Source organism: Saimiri boliviensis, chromosome 12, assembly GCF_048565385.1.
Source record: "Saimiri boliviensis isolate mSaiBol1 chromosome 12, mSaiBol1.pri, whole genome shotgun sequence".
NCBI lineage: Eukaryota > Metazoa > Chordata > Mammalia > Primates > Cebidae > Saimiri > Saimiri boliviensis.
Window position 1 is genome coordinate 111,180,567 of NC_133460.1, and position 17,526 is coordinate 111,198,092.

The window sequence follows — 17,526 nt, forward strand, 5'->3', positions numbered from 1 at the left end:
GGCCCCGATATGGCAGCTTCGGTAGCCCTGGGGAACTTGTTAGAGAAAGCTAAATTTTGGCTTCCTCCCCAGACTTTCTGAATTAGAATCTTCACAGTGGGGCCTAGTCATTTGTTTTTTTTACAAACCCCTTACCCCAGGTGCTTCCACGGCACTCTCATATGTGAGCAGCTCAGGTCTTGAAAAACTGAGAGGAAGTGGAGAAAGCTGAGGCTGGTGTGGGCTGTGGCCATACTCTAGGCCTGTCTCATGGTGCACACAGATCAGCTTCTCACCCATGGAGGGGTATCATCAGTGAGCACAGTTTGTGCGTGAGCCCCTCACCGATGGAGGGGTATCATCGACGCTCACAGTTTGTGGTTGAGCTGTGTGCTTGGAGATCCCAGGGAGACCTTCTTGGCCAGGGCCGGTGCAGGCTGCTGCTGGCCTGTCTGCAATTTGTGCACCCCTGTTCCTCCTCAATGCCTGTTACACTGATTTAGAAAATGACATTGAAAATCACAACTTATTTTTTCCTGTTTAGAATATTGGTTAATCTTTCAATAAACAGAAGAGATGACAGAAGAGGATCACTCAAACTTAAGTCCATTACCCAAAAGATCAGAAAGTTCTGGGTCCCATACACATACACACACACACGCACACACACACACACACACACACACACACACACACACCTGAAAAAGTCACCGTTCTTGGCTGGGCAGGGTGGCTCACACCTGTAATCCCAGCACTTTAAGAGGCCAAGGTGGGTGGATCATGAGATCAGGAGTTCGAGATCAGCCTGGCCACCTTGATGAAACCCTGTCTCTACTAACTATGCAAAATATTAGCTGGCTGTGGTAGCGTATGCCTGTAATCCCAGCTACTTGGTAGGCTGAGGCAGGAGGATCGATTGAACCCAGGAGGTGGAGGTGCCATTGCACTGCTGAGATCATGCCATTGCGTTCCAGCCTGGACGACAAGGTGAGACTCCATCTCAAATTTTAAAAAGTCACCATTCTTTGTGATCAGCTCGTGCACTTAAGACATCTTTCTGTCCCCTGCCATGAGGGCGTCTTCTGCATCATCACAGTTAATAACTTTCATGCCGATTCCATCCCATGCTGGCCTATCTCTAAGCAGCAGCAGTAGACCAGGCATCGATTATGTGCCTTCACCATGTAAAATAGTCTTTACACAGCACTTTTATTAGTCCATTCATCTTTACAACAATGGTATGACCTAGGTTCTATTGTTAGCCTAGTTTTACCCTCAATAACTTGTCCATGGTAACTCAGCTGGTGAATGGCAGTGGTTTAAGGCCAACCTGGGGTTTTTGATTACAAAGAACAGGCCCCTAGCTACTGTGCTACCTGATGATTGTTGAGTTATATTTGGGTTTTTTTTTTTAATATTATAAAATGCTAGGATAAAATTTCCTGTAGCTTAATTGTAGTATCTACTCTTACTTTATATCATTAGGATAAAAACAGAGATGGTATTACTTGGTATTGCATTTTCTCAAAGGATTTTCAGTAGATTTTATCTAGTTGCCCACCTCCAAAAGGTAAAACCAACATTCTAACGGTATATGTTGGTGTCTGTTTTCCCAAAAATGGCCGATACTGGGAATTACCATTTTATAGAACCTTGCCAATGTGACTAGAAGAACCGTATCTCACCATTTTAATTTATGTTTATATAGTGACTAACAAAAACCTCCTCTTTTACTATTTCTTCATAGGTCTGTTAGCCTTTTGTGAAAGTATTTGTTTAATTGCTTTATTGAGATATTATTTACAAACGATAAAGTCACCTGTTTTAGACAGTTCAATTCAGCCGTTTTTAGAAGCTGTGCATCCATCACCAGAGTCCAATTTTAGAATCTTTTTATAACCTGGCAATATCCCAGTGTCCATTCCCAGTCACTTTTCCTTCCTAGCCAGTCCCGGGTAACACTAATCTATTTTCTCTATACATTTATCTTTTCTGGGCATTTTATAGGATTCTAATCAGACAACGTGTGGCCTCTGTACTGGCTTATTTTACTTAGCATAATGTTTTCAAGGTTTCTCCACGGTTTAGCATCAGTACTTCTTCCTTTCTGGAGACGAATTGTATGGGTATACTGCATTTTGTTCATCCATTCATCAGTCGATGGACTTCTGGATTGTTTTTACTTTTTGAGTATGATAAAGAATACCACTTGTATTCATGGACAAATTGTGTGGATATATGTTTTCATTTTTTTGTGGCAGGGGGGCGGTATATACCTGGAAGTGGAATTGCTGAGACATATGGTGACTATGTTTAACATTTTGAGGAAATGAGAAACTGTTTTTCAAAGTGGCTGCCCTATGTCACCTTCCCATCAGCTTGGTGTGACTGTTCTCATTTCATTATATCCTCGCCAACACTTGTTATTGTCTGTCTTTTGGATTATAGGCATGTTAGTGGTTGTGAAGTGAAAACGAACACTTTTATAACATCATTTTTCGGAATGAGTTAATGACCCATAGTGCCTGAGGGGCCGTGTTGAACATAACGGTGACACTAATGACCGTGTGATGACCTGGCATCTCAGTACTGTAACAGCGTTAGATCCTTTTGCTGTGTGTCTTTAAATTACTTCCCTTGTGTTTTTCCTCATAGCAAAATGTTTACTGAGTTCATCCTCAATGTTCCTGTTGGCTTGCTGACCATCCAGAAACTCTACTGCTTGATCGAAATTGTCCACAGTGACCTCTTCACACAGCATGGTGAGTGGAAACCTAAGAATTATTCACTTGTCTCGTTATTTATTTTCTGAAGACATTGACCCTCTGAATTGCCTCCTCTTGACAAAAGGAGTGAAGGTTGCAACCTATTAAAACTGCCGTATTACAAGACAGGAAGATTTAGCCCTTACAAGAGAAGAGTAATTGACATGTAGTGCAGGTAATAGATCATTGAGAAATGAAGGCGGAAGCTCGGAGTTTGTAATTTAGGTGTACACCAAAGTCCTAGGGTAATCAGCATACATTGTAGCCTTTAAGATTTGTGATTGTCTGTCCTGGGGAGGCAATCACTTGCCTCCATTGTGATGATTGCAAAGAAAAGAATTCAAGTTTTCTTTAAATCTGGAAGTAACGGTTCTGTCTTATTCTGAACTTTGCATTTTTTTACAGCATTTCTTCGAATCCTACTCAAAGTAATAAGAGTTTTAATGATTCTTCAACTCATTTATCCTGCAGAACACCTTATATTTCCCCATGTTATCTCCCTGCCCTTTTTATTAATCATTTCCTTTCTATTTGGACAGATTGAATTAATATTTTACACTTGTCAAACAGTTTTATTGAAAGCTTAAAACCTCTGCATAATTACACAAACTTTCTCATTTATTGGAGGCAAATGTGAAGTCTGTTGATTGACATTCTGACTGAGAGGCATGGATTTATTCAATTCCATTTGTGCCCGGATGTTTGGCTGCTGCATTCATTTTCTGCTGTCCTCATTCTTGGTGTTGTTTGCAGTTCGCCTGTGCTTTAATCGATGGGCCATCCCAGACTTGGGATGTCCCTGTTCAGTTACTGGCTGGATTCAGAATGCACTCAGTGCCTGGCTTGGTCCTTTGTGCCTCTGGGATACAAATTTTAATCTTCTTTCTTGAGTTAACCTTATAAAATGTGCCAGAGTGTACACTTATTGCTAAGGCTGATATTGAAAGAAAATGTTGATTTCATTTATGTGGGAGTGTTCTTCTCTAGAAAAAAACAAATCAAACCAAGAAGTTGGTGGCTTTCTGCAGACCTTCCATGTAGACCTCTCTCTGAGTCAGAAGCCATTTTTACTCTCATAAAAGAAAGTCAGCTCGTACCATTGTCTGGGACTCAAAACGCATGACTCTCCACTGAGCCATTATTCCTGACCGTCCATATTTCAGTTTCTCACTGGAGACTGAATTGCCCACTCACCAGGTGTCTTCCAAAATTTGGGGACTCTAGGAGTTTTAATGAAATGCTGATGATAGAGATGATGGCTAGGGACCCTGCTTCAGGGTTTCTTCCTACCTTAACTAAGCTTTATACCACAGAAGGTAAAATCCTCTGAAAGTTTTATATCTGGGTCTTATTAGGTGGGTTACTGATGCCCCATCTCCTAACCATTCAATGCCAAGACACACATACTCTATCACCAGCGTTACTGTCATCAGTATCTTCATCCAATTAACAACTGTCAATAAGTGTCAGTAAATTGTCAATGAATTGTACTTGATTTTTCTTGAGTGTTGATTTAACAAGGGCCTTCTCCAGGATACATTTACATATATTTCAAAATTTCTGTTGCAAAACTTTGTTCTGTATGTCACTTAGTTTCTTTGAATAAGGACATAAGCCACAAAAGATTCAATTAAATATATTTAAAACAGATTTGTTTTCTGTTAAAACTTACTCATTTTTCTAGCTTGTAGAAAGCCTGAAGAAAACTTACTGTTTATACAATGACTGTGTTAGCTTAGGTGTTTGTAATTGTGTTTCTCTCCCTCTTTCCTATGCCCCATTTCTGTTTCATTCTTATTCTCTAAGCCTTTTATCTTAGACAGCCTGAAGTCGTGTTTTAGAAGTATGCAGCATGTGAGTAAATACTTAGCTTTGTTTAATATGGAATTACCAGGTAATATAATGTGTTGAAATAATTAAACTACTGTCATCTTTTCAAGTACGGAGTTAGGATTTTGATCTTAGGATAAGCAAGTGGTAGCCAATGTAGTAAATGAGATTGTATGAAATACATGAATCCCAAATTATTGTGGGCTCAATGAACCAGAATTAGCCTGAAGCTTCATGTCTTACAAGCAGCTCCAGAATTGCCCCATCAGTAGAAGTTGTCTAAGCCATAATTTGCAGCTCAGATGTGCTTCTGAATGCTTAGTGGTTGCCTAGAAGCATTTCAGAATGCTTTGGCCAATGTGAAAATGGTTCCATTTATTGGCTTTGAGTTTTAAGCATCTTTCTTAAAACAACCTCAGTTTTTCTCATCTGCAAGCTCTCTGCTTGTTGAAAACAGCCAACAGACGTCTTACCTCCTAGTCAGGAAAGATTTATCACCAGAAATCTTCCAGTTGGTCCATTCTTACAAAAGATGTCATTACTTTTGCAAAATATTCTGTGCCACCTTTGGTGTAAGAATGAAAGCCAAACCGTCTTCTGATGAGACATGTTGAATCTGATTTTCATGCCTTTTCTGTTTCTTGTTAATTTGTACAAATATGGTTGTTTTTGTCCCATTTCCTGATCCCAGTGGAATCAGTCAAATGAACTCTCCATTACTAGAATTTGGTATAGCTGGATTTAGCTGCATGTGTTGTTGAATGCACTTGCCCTCCATGAACATCCTCTGGAGGATGTGGAAGAATGCATCACTGTATGTGTCTTCCAGATTCCTTCGTGGGGCCTCCCTGGGTGAAGTAGGATTCCCAGGTGTTCACTTCTCAGCGTGCATGTTGCCTTACTCACTAAGAGAGACCCACTGGTTGCTTTGTACTAAAACATTTCTTTTTATCTCCCCCTGATACAATGACAAGTGGATCTGTTTACAAGAGGCTGGCAGTGAATTCTGAAAGTGATATTGTTCCTCTGCAGAAAAGCCTTTTATTGCCAGGTCTGGGTCCCAGTAGGCGAGGCCTCACAGTGCCTTGGTGGTTTCTGGCCTTGTTTTCCCCATTTCTCTGTCTTTGAGAACACGGACTCTAGATGCATCCAGCTGAGTTTGTTGGGCTTCATAGGAGGCACACCTTTGAGCTTGTCAAAGCAAGACAGCTGTGTGTGGTCCAGCCCATGTGGGACTGGTCTGAATGAGGACACCAGGGCTGTGTCACTGCTGCCATTTGCTCACAGAGCATTCAGCCTTCCTCTGCCTTTCTGTTCTGTCCAGGCCCTTAAGGATTAGGTGACGGCCACCCACACTCTGCAGGGTGGACGTGCTTTACTCGGCCTACCGAGTCCAATGCTCATCTGTGCTGGAAACACCCTTGCAGACACAGTCAGAAATAAAGTTCAGCCAGCTCTCTAGGTATCCCTGGTGCAGTCATTTGGCATTTAAAATTAACCATCACAGAGTATTTCCTCCAAGAGAACTCTGATTACCCTGCCTAAAATACCCGCTACATGCCACCTCATGGCTCCTCCTGGCATACTCCCCATGTGAAATCATTATATTTCTTACTTGTTTACTTGTGTGCCCTCCATAGGATGAGAGCTTTCCAACCTGGGCCTTGTTCATCTAGATTTTGCTCCTCTACATAGTGCATGCCTGGCCTCAGCATGCCTGTAGTGCGTATTTATTGAATGAATGAAATGCATATGGGTATTCCTAACCAGGAGGCAGTACAGAGAAAGAAGCATGACCAGCAACACACAGTGGTTGACTTGATTGAAGGGAAGTGAAGGTTTGGGTTCACTGGGGGAAATTAGCAGTCTTTCCTGTTCTTGGCTTTGAATGAGTTGATCATAGGGGAGAAAGGAGACGTCTTATTGGAGGAATAACATCAGGAGAAAAGGGAGAGGGAGATGAGTGAGAGACTTGTGGTGTGGAGAGTCTTCTCTGAGCAGTTTTATAAAATCAAGATGATCTTCTATTTGCATCTGGTCTAATGATCCCTCTGTTTTCCGGAAATATGATGAGGAGGGGGGCACAGTTCAGATCGATGCATTCAAGATACGTTTTTGCTAAAACTATGGAAAATTTCAAACTTACAGAAGAGCAGAGAGAAGAGCGTAATGTACGCCAGTGTACTCATCACTCAACTCCACAACTTATCAACTTATTATCCGTCTGTTTTATATCTACACGCCCCTCCTCCAGATATTTTGAGGTAAATCTCTGCCATCACAACATTCCATTTGTGTCGTTTTAAATGTATGTATGGTGGGGATACAGAGGGCATAACAGTGTTCCCAAGAAGAGGATATTCAGAGGAGCTGGTCCCCATGCTGGTGAGACATCTACCTTGGACGTTCCCACCCTTGCCCCTTTGCCAAGGTGGGGGCCTTATAACATGTTAGCATGCTGTGCATGATAGTCAGTGAATGGGCTGTGTGCATGAGTCAATGAGCTGTGATGGCTTTAAGCTTTGTCTCGTGGTGTGACTTGACTACTTGAAAGCTGGTTAATAGATTATGTGCTTCACCGAAAGATGACTCTTGCATATAATCTGTCATGTGGAGTGAGGAGATTTTCAAAGCAAGATAGATAAAAAGAGATGGAGAGGTCAAAGCTTCATCATTGTGCCTTTGCAGCTTTGTTTCCATGTGATTGTATTGTTGCCCACTTAGCAGACAAAAGCTGTGAAAATTAAAGCTTAAATCTTAGATAAATGAAAAGTTTTAGTGTAAATAAACAGTAGAACACTGATGTTTAGGATTTGTGCTCACAAAAATGTATAACATTAATGTTAAAGAAATTGGAATAAAATGAATCAACCTGAGCTATTACTGACATTTAAGTTAGTAAAGAGCATTGGCCATACTTGTAAGAGGCCTTTGAGTGGAGGTGAGTCCTCTTGGAATATGATCTCTCACTCACTGACCCCTTCTGAATCTGACACCTTTGGGAAGCTTGTTTCAATGAACAGTGGGTCACTTCTTTGCCTTTCAAGATGTAATTTTTCCATATTCCCATTTTGATAGTGGCCAAAGCAATGGACAGATTTCCTTTGGAGTTTACTGTGTATTTATCATTTTGTCTTCACTTAGTTTGTTTTGGAGGGGAGTGTGAGATTTTGAGAGTAAAGTTTAGTGGCCAGGCTATCCCTTTTTGATCTTGCAAATAGTTTAATACTCACTAGATTGCATTTCTGTAAGCCTGCTATTCTTTGGCACGCTGTGTAGTTTTCTCTGCGTCTGTTTGTTGGTGGTTGGGCTCTGGCAGGGAGTAGGAATAGGAAAGAGGCCATTCCCTCATACCCTGGCCCTCCTGAGGCTCCCCCCCTTCACTACAGCAAACGGGCTCCTTGTAGACAGTGTTCATGAGTCTTTTCAAACTTCATTTGCTTCCATTTTTAAGTAATACAGAGCTTCTTGAAAGTGTAGGCCTGGAGAGTTTAAATTATTTTCCTTATTCTTATTTTTTTCAAGGTGAGTGATTCTTCTAGTTGGCAAGCAGAGTAAAACTCTCCTTTTTAATGGTGGAAACATTAGTTACAGCAGCCCTTCGAAATCTGAGGGCAAAGTCCCAGACACCTATTGGGACTAGCTGTTAGGAAATATTTAAGCCAGATTTCTACACTATTATCATTGTGATTTGATCCATGATAGAAAATTTGTATCCCCCAAATTACCCTATTAATCAACTTATTATGCCTGAAATTATAGAAAAGCTGCATGTTTAAAACAGACCTATAATATACCTTCTTAATGTTTTAATTCATAAACCAAAATAAAATCTCTTGAGCTTTGCTATTATGGAAAATAGAAAGGTATTTTGCTGTGTTGAAAGAGATTTTAAACCCAGAGCTACTCTGCAGTAGTTTTGTTAACTTGATAGATGTTGTACACACGGAAAAATTGGGGTTGGGGCCAATTTTGCCACAGTCACTCAATGTACCACTCATATAGTATTCTGGAGTACTTTAATTAGATGGTTATGCTGATGACTTCTAATGAACGGTACCAGCTGTGAACCCTGAAGAATGATTCTTTTAAATAATGGTAGAATGTAAACATAATTTTCTCTTCTATTTTTTTCATGCCTTGAGAAAACTTTTTATCTGTAATATTACACCGTTTTCATCCCTCATTCTGTATGTCATTCTCTATCTTTCATTATATATGTTTTTGAAAACACCATTTGTTAAAACATTGCAGGATTTTAGAAATGATTTATTGAATGTAGGAGGGTGAACTCAATTTCAGGTTTTTAATTGTATCCATTTCGATTCCATCATAATTCATTATCTACCATGTGCTCAGGACCATTGGTTAGAGAGTTTGCTTCCTCTGAGAGTCTTCAGAGTCATCTGCTTAAAAATGTAGAATTGAAAAAGAGTGATTATCTCAATGCTCAGAGAAAGACACCAGAGTTCAGCAAGAAGCCCTGTTCTGCAAGCTGAATGCCTGACAGGGAGCTGTCCACCGCCATGGTGCTGATTGAGGAGGTGGCTTCTTACAAATCCATCAGCCCACTTTTTTCTTAAACTGTTTCACACCCGCCACATGAGTAATGCATTCTGAAAACTGCTTCCAATACTATATGGAACAAAACAAAATACAAATAAGTGAATAAGTAAACGTACAAATAAATATATAAAGTATACAGTGTTGTGCACATATGTTCATGGAGTTTTAATAGTTTCCCTCTTCTTTTTATGTGGGGACTCTTATCTGTGATCAAATTGGTGGTGCCAACAGTTCTTTATGGTGTAGTTGGTGTAAAGTTTATCATCATACATTGAGTTCTGCTGTCACTTCTAGGCTTCTGTTGCTGTTTCTGGATGAATGCAAGAATAATAATCTGAGAAGAGGCTGTGTTGGTTGTCCTGTATTTAGTCATTTGCATATTGGGCACTGGGAAAGCAAGTCCCTGAGTCTCCCTAATCCACGGTTTCTTCTAGCTCCTGGGAGCAGAGCTCTGTGACTGCATGATATGTTGCATACAGTAACTTGCCTGGGACAGGGGGAAGAGCCCCAGATCAGCTCCTAGGTTCTGCTTCAGGACCTCTGTCTTTTCCTGGACATAAACTCCTCCCTGGGGGCACAGTCCTTTCCCTAAGATAAACTGCAACACAACACAGAGTTTTAACATATGTATTTTATTATCAGAGCAACCTGGAGGGGAGTGTGTGCAGGACCACATTGACAAAGACCTATGTTTTTTGCCACCTTTATTCTCCTGGTTGAAAAAATACCCACCATTCCACAGCTGTGTGGATTCTCTCTCTTGGTTTTCTCACCCTCCACATGGTAAGAGTCTGCCTGCAGACTGACAGCCCTGCAAATTCTTTCTAAGCTTAACACAAGCCATATCCTTGACATACCTCCTTCCACCTAGAAAATAGACTTCCTGCCTGACCAGTTCTTCCCACACAATGTTTTCTGGTATTTTACTTGCATCTTGCAAATTTTTTTATCTACTAATAAAAAGGACTCAACTGTGATTTTTGTCCACTGGCTCTTCTTTCATTTCTTTTTTCTGAAAAATTGTTACTAGCAGAGTCATGGAAGCTTAATCCTTAGTTTTCCAAAGCAAAAGACACAAAATATCTGCTGCTCCACTGCCTTCCTTTAAAGGATGGCTCAGTTTTTTACAAGGCCTTGTGCTGGCAGAAAGCAGATCTTTGACAAATTTCTTTTTCCTGTTATACAATAGTCTACGTGCTACTGCTACTGTGCCCCCTCCTTCCAATTTCCAACACCCCTTTGCTTGCTCTGTCACTTTTTCAAATTCCATGATACTGAATACCTCAAGGGTGAATTGCAGATTCCCACATTTCTGACAATTTCAACCCTCTGCCAAGTAGCCCTGTTCCAATCTGTACACTACAGACTAGGAAACTACCATGCAGAAAGGATAAGTGACATACCAAGGGTGACTTGATCTTGATTTATTCCCCCATACTGCTAACTTTCATTACTTGTTAGGTTAAAATGATTCTTGAATAATTTGCTTTGCATCTTATATGTAAATACACCTGAATCATACAGGTTTACACACCTGTGCACCTGCATGGATAATTTACCCTGCAGAGCTCCAGCTGAGGAATCACACATCTAAGAATTCTGGCTCCAATGCTACGTAGGGGTGCAACCCTGAAGGTCCCTTGACTCAGCTCCCAGTTCCCACGACTGTGAAGTGTGGAGCTAAGTAGATGGCTCCGTGATTCCTTCCAGTGTGGACACCGTCTTCTGTATTTCTGTTGTTTGAAGACTTGAGTGGAGGGAGAAAAGCACTTGAATGTGTTGAAACATGCAGGTCCAGGATTCTTAGATGTTTGGAAAATAGGATGATTGACTATACAAGATGAATAGCAAACACCCCCAATATATATCGTTCTTAATGTTTAATTCTCATGAAAAGTGTTATTCTGGATCTCAGTTCTATGTAACACTCACAGGGTTATTAAATGCACTTTATGGATCATTTGTTTAATGTGACCAAACCAAAAATTAGGAAGTACATTACTCAGTGTTCATAAAAATGAATGTTTTAAATGGACGAATTCATTCTTGTATTTGCATCTTGCTTTAATGTAGAGCTGTAATGGTGTTATGGTCGGATATTCTGCTTGGACATTTATAAGCTGATAATGCTTGTTGAATACCTTTTATAAAGATTAATATTTTTTACTCTGTCCCCATTACCAGAGCATTAATCATCCTGGCTTCGGCCCTTGCAGCTGAGGATGAACAGATGTTGAATTATTGCCGTCTGTAACCATTGTGGATCACAATAGGGAAGGGGCCGTGAAAGGGTGGCTGGTGTAATCCTCACAGATTATTTTCATGGAGCCTGGGCCTGCCTGGTCACTTTTATTGCTCTGTGCCTGGCAGAGGAAACCAGGACAGCTGTCCTAGCTGATTCTAACTTCCTCATGAGGTCACCATAGCCTGAGTCAGCACTGACAAGCACAGGCAGTCCTGGAGTCACGTACATGTGATGGGGTGTCTGATAGGAGAGACCTGTGGCCCTGGCTCTGCTTACAGTAAATGGGAGTTCATGAAAATGAGAAGTTACACACAAAGTCTCTAACATCTGCTTGTACTCTGAGACTGTGCTGCCTACCAGAAATAGAATGTGAGCCAAGTATGTAATTAAAGATACTCTAGTTGCCACATTTAAAAAAAATGAGGCGGTTGGGTACAGTGGCTCACGCCTGTAATCCCAGCACTTTGGGAGGCCAAGCGGGTGGATCACCTTAGGTCAGAAGTTTGAGGCCAGCCTGGACAACATGGTGAAACCCCGTCTCTAATAAAAATGCAAAAATTAGCTGAGTGTGTTGGCAGACGCCTGTAATCCCAGCTACTTGGGAGGTTGAGTCAGGAGAATCACTTGAATCTGGGAGGTGGAAGTTGCAATGATCCAAGATTGCACCATTGCACTTCAGCCTGGGCAACAGAGTAAGACTTTGTCTCAAAAAAAAAAAAAAAAGAAAGAAAAAAAAAGGAGGCAATTGGTGAAATTAATTTTAACAGTGTGTTTTATCTAAAATATCACTGCAACATGAATTTACTTTAAACATTGTTAATTATATATATTTTTTATTCTCTTTTTTATGTAAAGTCTCAGAAATCCAGTGTTTCACACTTATAGCACATCTCAGTTTGGAGGTGAAATTTTCACCAGACACTTGATCTTTATTTTCATTGTTGAATGTAATTTACCTTTGAAAAATGAGATTCACATACCCCAGTTGTTCCAAACGTTGGTTTCTAATAAGTAAATCAAGTAGCACTTTTTACATTTAAGTTTATATTAATTAAAATGAAATTAAGTTAAAAATTCCATTCCTCTAGGGCACTAATTAGATTTCACGTGCTCAGAGGTTACCATGTTGGACAGCACAGCTCTGAAGTATTAGTTTTCTTTTGTGTCCTTTTAGTTGAACAGGCTGACTTTGTATAATACTGTTCCTTCTGTTACCAGCATTTGTTGTAGGTTTATATTTGTTAAATACACACTTCCTATCATTTGTTTCTCACAGTCAACCTGAGAGATGAGCTACAGCATCCCCATTTTGACATAAGAAAAATTAAGACCTAGAGAGTTTAAGTAACTTTAAGTAACTTGCCCAAGTTACAAAGCAAAGATCCAGTAGGGGGATTGCATTATTTCTTCATATGTGTGGGTAAACTGGTTAAAAGGCTTTTCCCATATCCCATAAAGTGACCCAGGTTTCTGGACTTCTTGTAAGTATTTGTTCCAGAGTTTTCAAAAGATGATGTGTTTTTCTTTAAAATATAAGACCCCCTCCCTTTTTTTAATCCTCCTGGTGGATTATTTGTTTGATTCTCAGGCCATCTGTTTTGAAACTAATGGGACTATCAATGCCAAACCCATAGAAATGACATTTTGTCCATGGGAAAAGTATTCAGGACATTTAGGTGTAATGTTCTGAGGAAAGCAGGAGATTCCTCTTCTGGGCTGCCAGAGGCAGCTGTTCATGCTTTAAAATAGATCATTATAGGGCGTGTGTATTTGTGTGTGTGGGTGCCCTTCTGTCTCTCTGTTCATCTGTCTGTCCATCTGTCTTAGTAGTGTACATTCCTCAGAGCTCTTGATACGCTATCTTAAGATAAAATTCAAGACTCTTTACTGTTACTTAAAACGTGTACTCCCACCACTTCTTGAAAAAGCCTACTATCTGTAGACAGAAACACAGAATAAGAGAAACCCCTTAAAAAATGAGGTCTTAAGAAACTTAGGTTTTTGCTTTTGGGGAGGGCAGCTGAGTGGCTACTGTGCTGGATAGCGCAGCTGCAAGGCTTTGGTTTTCTTTGTATACTTCTGGTTGAAAAGGCTGACTTTGTATAATGATATTTGTATTATTGTTATCAACAGCTACCACTTATTGAGGGCTGGGAGTGGCAGACCTGCTTTTAACTGCAGACTTTAATTTCCTACCACATGCACATAATTGCAAGTTGATCCAACATACACACACTCACACCAGCACCATCACCAGGCCTTGGTTTATGTGCTCGGATATACCGTTTAAGGAAAGTAAGAAGGCTTCTGCTGTTACGGAGATTGCATCCCAATAAAGAGGAACAGATAATTAATGCAATCAGCATTTCAGGTGTTTTGAGAATGGAGCTGCACCCGGGTCCACCTCGGCCTGTGGTGAGGCCTGCAGATCACAGGTCACCAGCAAGGTCCACTCCCTGGCTTTGCTTCCTTCAGCTTCGGTCCTCCCATCCTCTCCGAGTGGCTCTGGGGAGTTACCAGTCTTTCTCTGGGGTCCTGGAATGGGTTGTGGTGGACCAGGTGATGGGCGGTACTGTAAAGCGCCACAGCCTTTGTGACCCTCTGCCTGGTCGAAATGCCTGGCATGGGCAGAGTGACCTTTGGCCTTTAGGGAAAGCTTGGTTGCCAGCTGTTCCTCCTCAGTGACCTGGTTGTGTTTTGGGGTCAGGTGTGGAGTTTCCTGATGCTGATGGTGCTGGGGGAGACTTCTCCCTGAGGCATGTTGGACGGCTTTTTGCAAATTCCTACCTCAAGCATCATCTCATTTTGTCCTAGTTAAAGTAGACATAGCCCCACCTCCCCAGCCATGGGCGGCTGGCTCATGAAGGCTGAGGTGCAGTGGGATTCTCATCTATCAGGGTGATTATAACAATGTTTTAAAAATTTTTCTCGGAGGCTTAGTGAATGAATTATCTTTATGTGGGACAAAATGACAGTGACATTTCCAAAAGTTTTGTTGTTTCTCGTCAAGAGAGGCTGGATAGCAAACAGGTGAAGGCAGCGCAGCCCCCCAGGTGGGGTGGATGCTGGATGTTCCTACCAGGTAGACAAAGATGGTTGATAGCATCTCCCAGCCAAAGATGAACAGGCAGACATCCCTTCCTTCTCCCCAGAGTAATTCTAACAAATGACACCAGCACACTCAGTTAGCTCTGAGAGCAGCACAGACCACAACTGCCTGCCTAACATGATGGATAAATGGTGCAGTGAGGGATGGAACAGATGGATTTAGGCCAGGACATCTGGGTACCAGAGCCTGCAGGGTCAGCTCTGATGTCTCTCAGCCCAGAGCTATGTTCCTCTGATTCTCTGGAATCACTTATGGACACACCCTTCTCCCAGCCTGTACTTGCTGGCCCATTAGACCTTCTCCCCATCTCGGGTCCATCCTAAGCTTGCTTTGGAAGATGGCCTTACTAAGCTTATGTAGTCTTTTGTTTTACCTTAGTCACATTTTCAGGGGCTATCATCACCTGCTCAGATCTTAGTGGTTCTGACTATTACCTCTGAGGTTTCTCAGAAATTCAGCTTGTTCTCCAGAATGGTGGCAGGGATAGGGATGACCAGGTGACAGGGTTGGCTCAGGGCTCTCCCCATGTTGAGGTAGGCACAGTGTGTGATGTGTTTCTTGCCTAAGGGAGGGAGGACTCATTTGGGAGATACCATGGTGGGGCACCACAAGGAACAGTGCTGGCAGGGCTGGGCTTAGATGAGGGTTTGCTGAGGAAGCGTTCCAGCCAGCTGGGCTAGAGCATCTGGAGTTAAACCCTACGTTGGATGCCGCGTTGTGGTTAAGGTCAGCAGCTCAAGTTATTAAGGTTGGATGTAGTTCATAAACATCGAGATGCTATAGGAAAGGAATTGAGATTTAGGGATATTTGTGGAAATCGTGTGTCCCGTGTGTTAGCGCTTCCAGGCTGGATTCCATCCCATGAGGTCATTTCTCTTGGTGAGAAATGAACAAGAATGAGACCTCCCGTGAAGTCATTTTCTTGTTCATTTTGCTTTGTTCTTGAGTGGCTCTAACGCCAGGGCAGAGGCTCCTACAGGGTCAACCCATCCTGGCACTGTGCTCTCCCTCACTGACCTCCTGTGAAATTCCAGACACCACAGCCTTTGAAGCTGACCTGGCCTCTTTCCAGAACATGTACAGCACTTAGCATGTCATGCGTTACTTCCGCCTAAGTATTGACTACTGGCATTGAGAAATCAAAAGGTAATTTCATGTTTTCCCATATTAACTGGACAAAACTTTTTGGAAAAATGGAGTTGCTATCAGTCCTTTCCTGAGAAATCAATAAAAAATGTAATTAGGAAAGGCCTTGACATGAGCTGCCCACATATGATCCACTGAAGACAGTAGAGTAGAAGGGTTTGTGTTTCTTCTCAATCTTAGTTTCTCTCTGCCTGTACCCCAGCCCTTCATTATAGTGTAGTTCTTGGGAAGGCTCCAAGTGTGCTCTGCGTACTTAAAGGAACCATTCCAATATTGCATGCTTATAGTTTTCTTATGTAAAAGAAACATTAGTGCAAAGCGTGTTTTTATGTATCATTTATGTTGTAAGTCTTAAAATATAAAATCCTGAAAACCGGCTAAGTCTATTTAAGGGTTTAGAGCAGCGCTGTCTCCTCTCATGCTCTGCATTTAGTGGAAACAAGAATTGCTGGGCTAGTGTCAAAATACAGAACTAGTAGTAGACATAGGTAGCCCATGTTGGAGAGAGGATGTTGCCCCAGTTAAACTGGATTTCCCAACTGGAAGAGACAATTAAGACTGGCATTTCACCTTTCATCATTTGTGCCTGTTTCCCTGTTGCTCTTTTATTTTCTGAACATTCTTCCTGTGCTCCTATCATAAGAACAAGTGGAAATCCAAACCTGCTTTGACTCTGATCCTTTCACCATGGTGTTCCTTCATCGTATAGCCTTGCTTCCCAGAGTGGGGCCTCTGCTTCTGGTTTTCATTTCTGGTTCCTCCTCAGCCCACTCCAGGAAGCTGCATTGAGAAGGACTCTATGTGCCCTACACTGCCATGTTCCAAGGTTGGCATCTTCTACCTTGGAGAAGGAAGCCATACTTTGGCTCACCTTGGCAAAAAAGCTGAGTTCAAATGATTTTTGTTGTAGGAAAAAAGCTGCAATTCAAATGAATTTTGCTGTAGGAAATATTTCTTTTAATGTTGCAAATTAGTGAATTCATAGTTAGAGAAAATTCATTTAAAAACCCAAGTGTGTTTGTACCTGCGCTTATGTGCACATAATAGGATATAAGTGTGTGTGTGTTTATGTCTATTATGTATGTTTGCAAATTATCTATTTACTGGGATACAGACACAGATGCATGAAAGTGTGTTTCTGTGTGTATCATTTACATTAACAGTAGATGTGATGTTCTCACAGTCAAGTCATTGACCTCTCCAGATGTCAGTTTCATGTGCTGTACAAGAGAAAGGCAAAATGCTTGAAAGAGCAGACAAGTTTATAGCAAATGTGAGTTGCATCTTGATGGGTCTCCCACTGATGAGCAACCCTGTATCCTGTGTAGACTGTAGAGAGATCCTGCTTCCCATGATGACCGATCAGCTCAAGTACCATCTGGAGAGACAGGAGGACCTGGAGGCCTGCTGTCAGCTGCTCAGCCACATCCTGGAGGTGCTGTACAGGAAGGACGTGGTGAGTGATGGCTCTGTGCATGACGTCCTGGCATTTGCTTGAACCTGCCATTTGCCTTGCAGTGCAACTTTATTCATATAAAAAAGAATGGCCTTAATTTTAAGGTCCAGCCTCTCTTTTTGTCTTGGTAGAGTTGCACCCTTAAGTGATTTTTATTTATGTATTTATGGTGATTATTACATTACAATGTTTAGCCTTCTGCATTGAAAATCATTTTTTATTTCCTGTTTTCTCAGTGAAATGCCTCTCAGGACTTAGATTTTCATCCTAAAGTCAGACAAAAAGGCTTTGATGCTTAAAGTTGGCTAATTACCTGCATTCTTTCTTCTTATTTTTATTACTGTAATACATGCACAAAATTAAAAAAACAAAAACAAAAACAAACAAACAAAAACAAAACAGGTGTACTGTGAGAGTCATAAGGAGAAGA

General features: G+C 41.3%; 1 protein-coding gene across 3 annotated transcripts in view; it reads left to right on the forward strand.

The window, feature by feature from the left end:
- Positions 1-17,526, forward strand: part of DOCK1 (dedicator of cytokinesis 1) — a 535,347-nt gene that overhangs the window by 192,607 nt on the left and 325,214 nt on the right. For all 3 annotated transcript variants that reach the window (XM_039465108.2, XM_039465109.2, XM_074383077.1), the window contains exons 25-26: positions 2,635-2,741; positions 16,969-17,096. In XM_039465108.2, the coding sequence (XP_039321042.1) occupies positions 2,635-2,741; positions 16,969-17,096 (235 nt within the window). The remainder of the gene's footprint in view (positions 1-2,634; positions 2,742-16,968; positions 17,097-17,526) is intronic.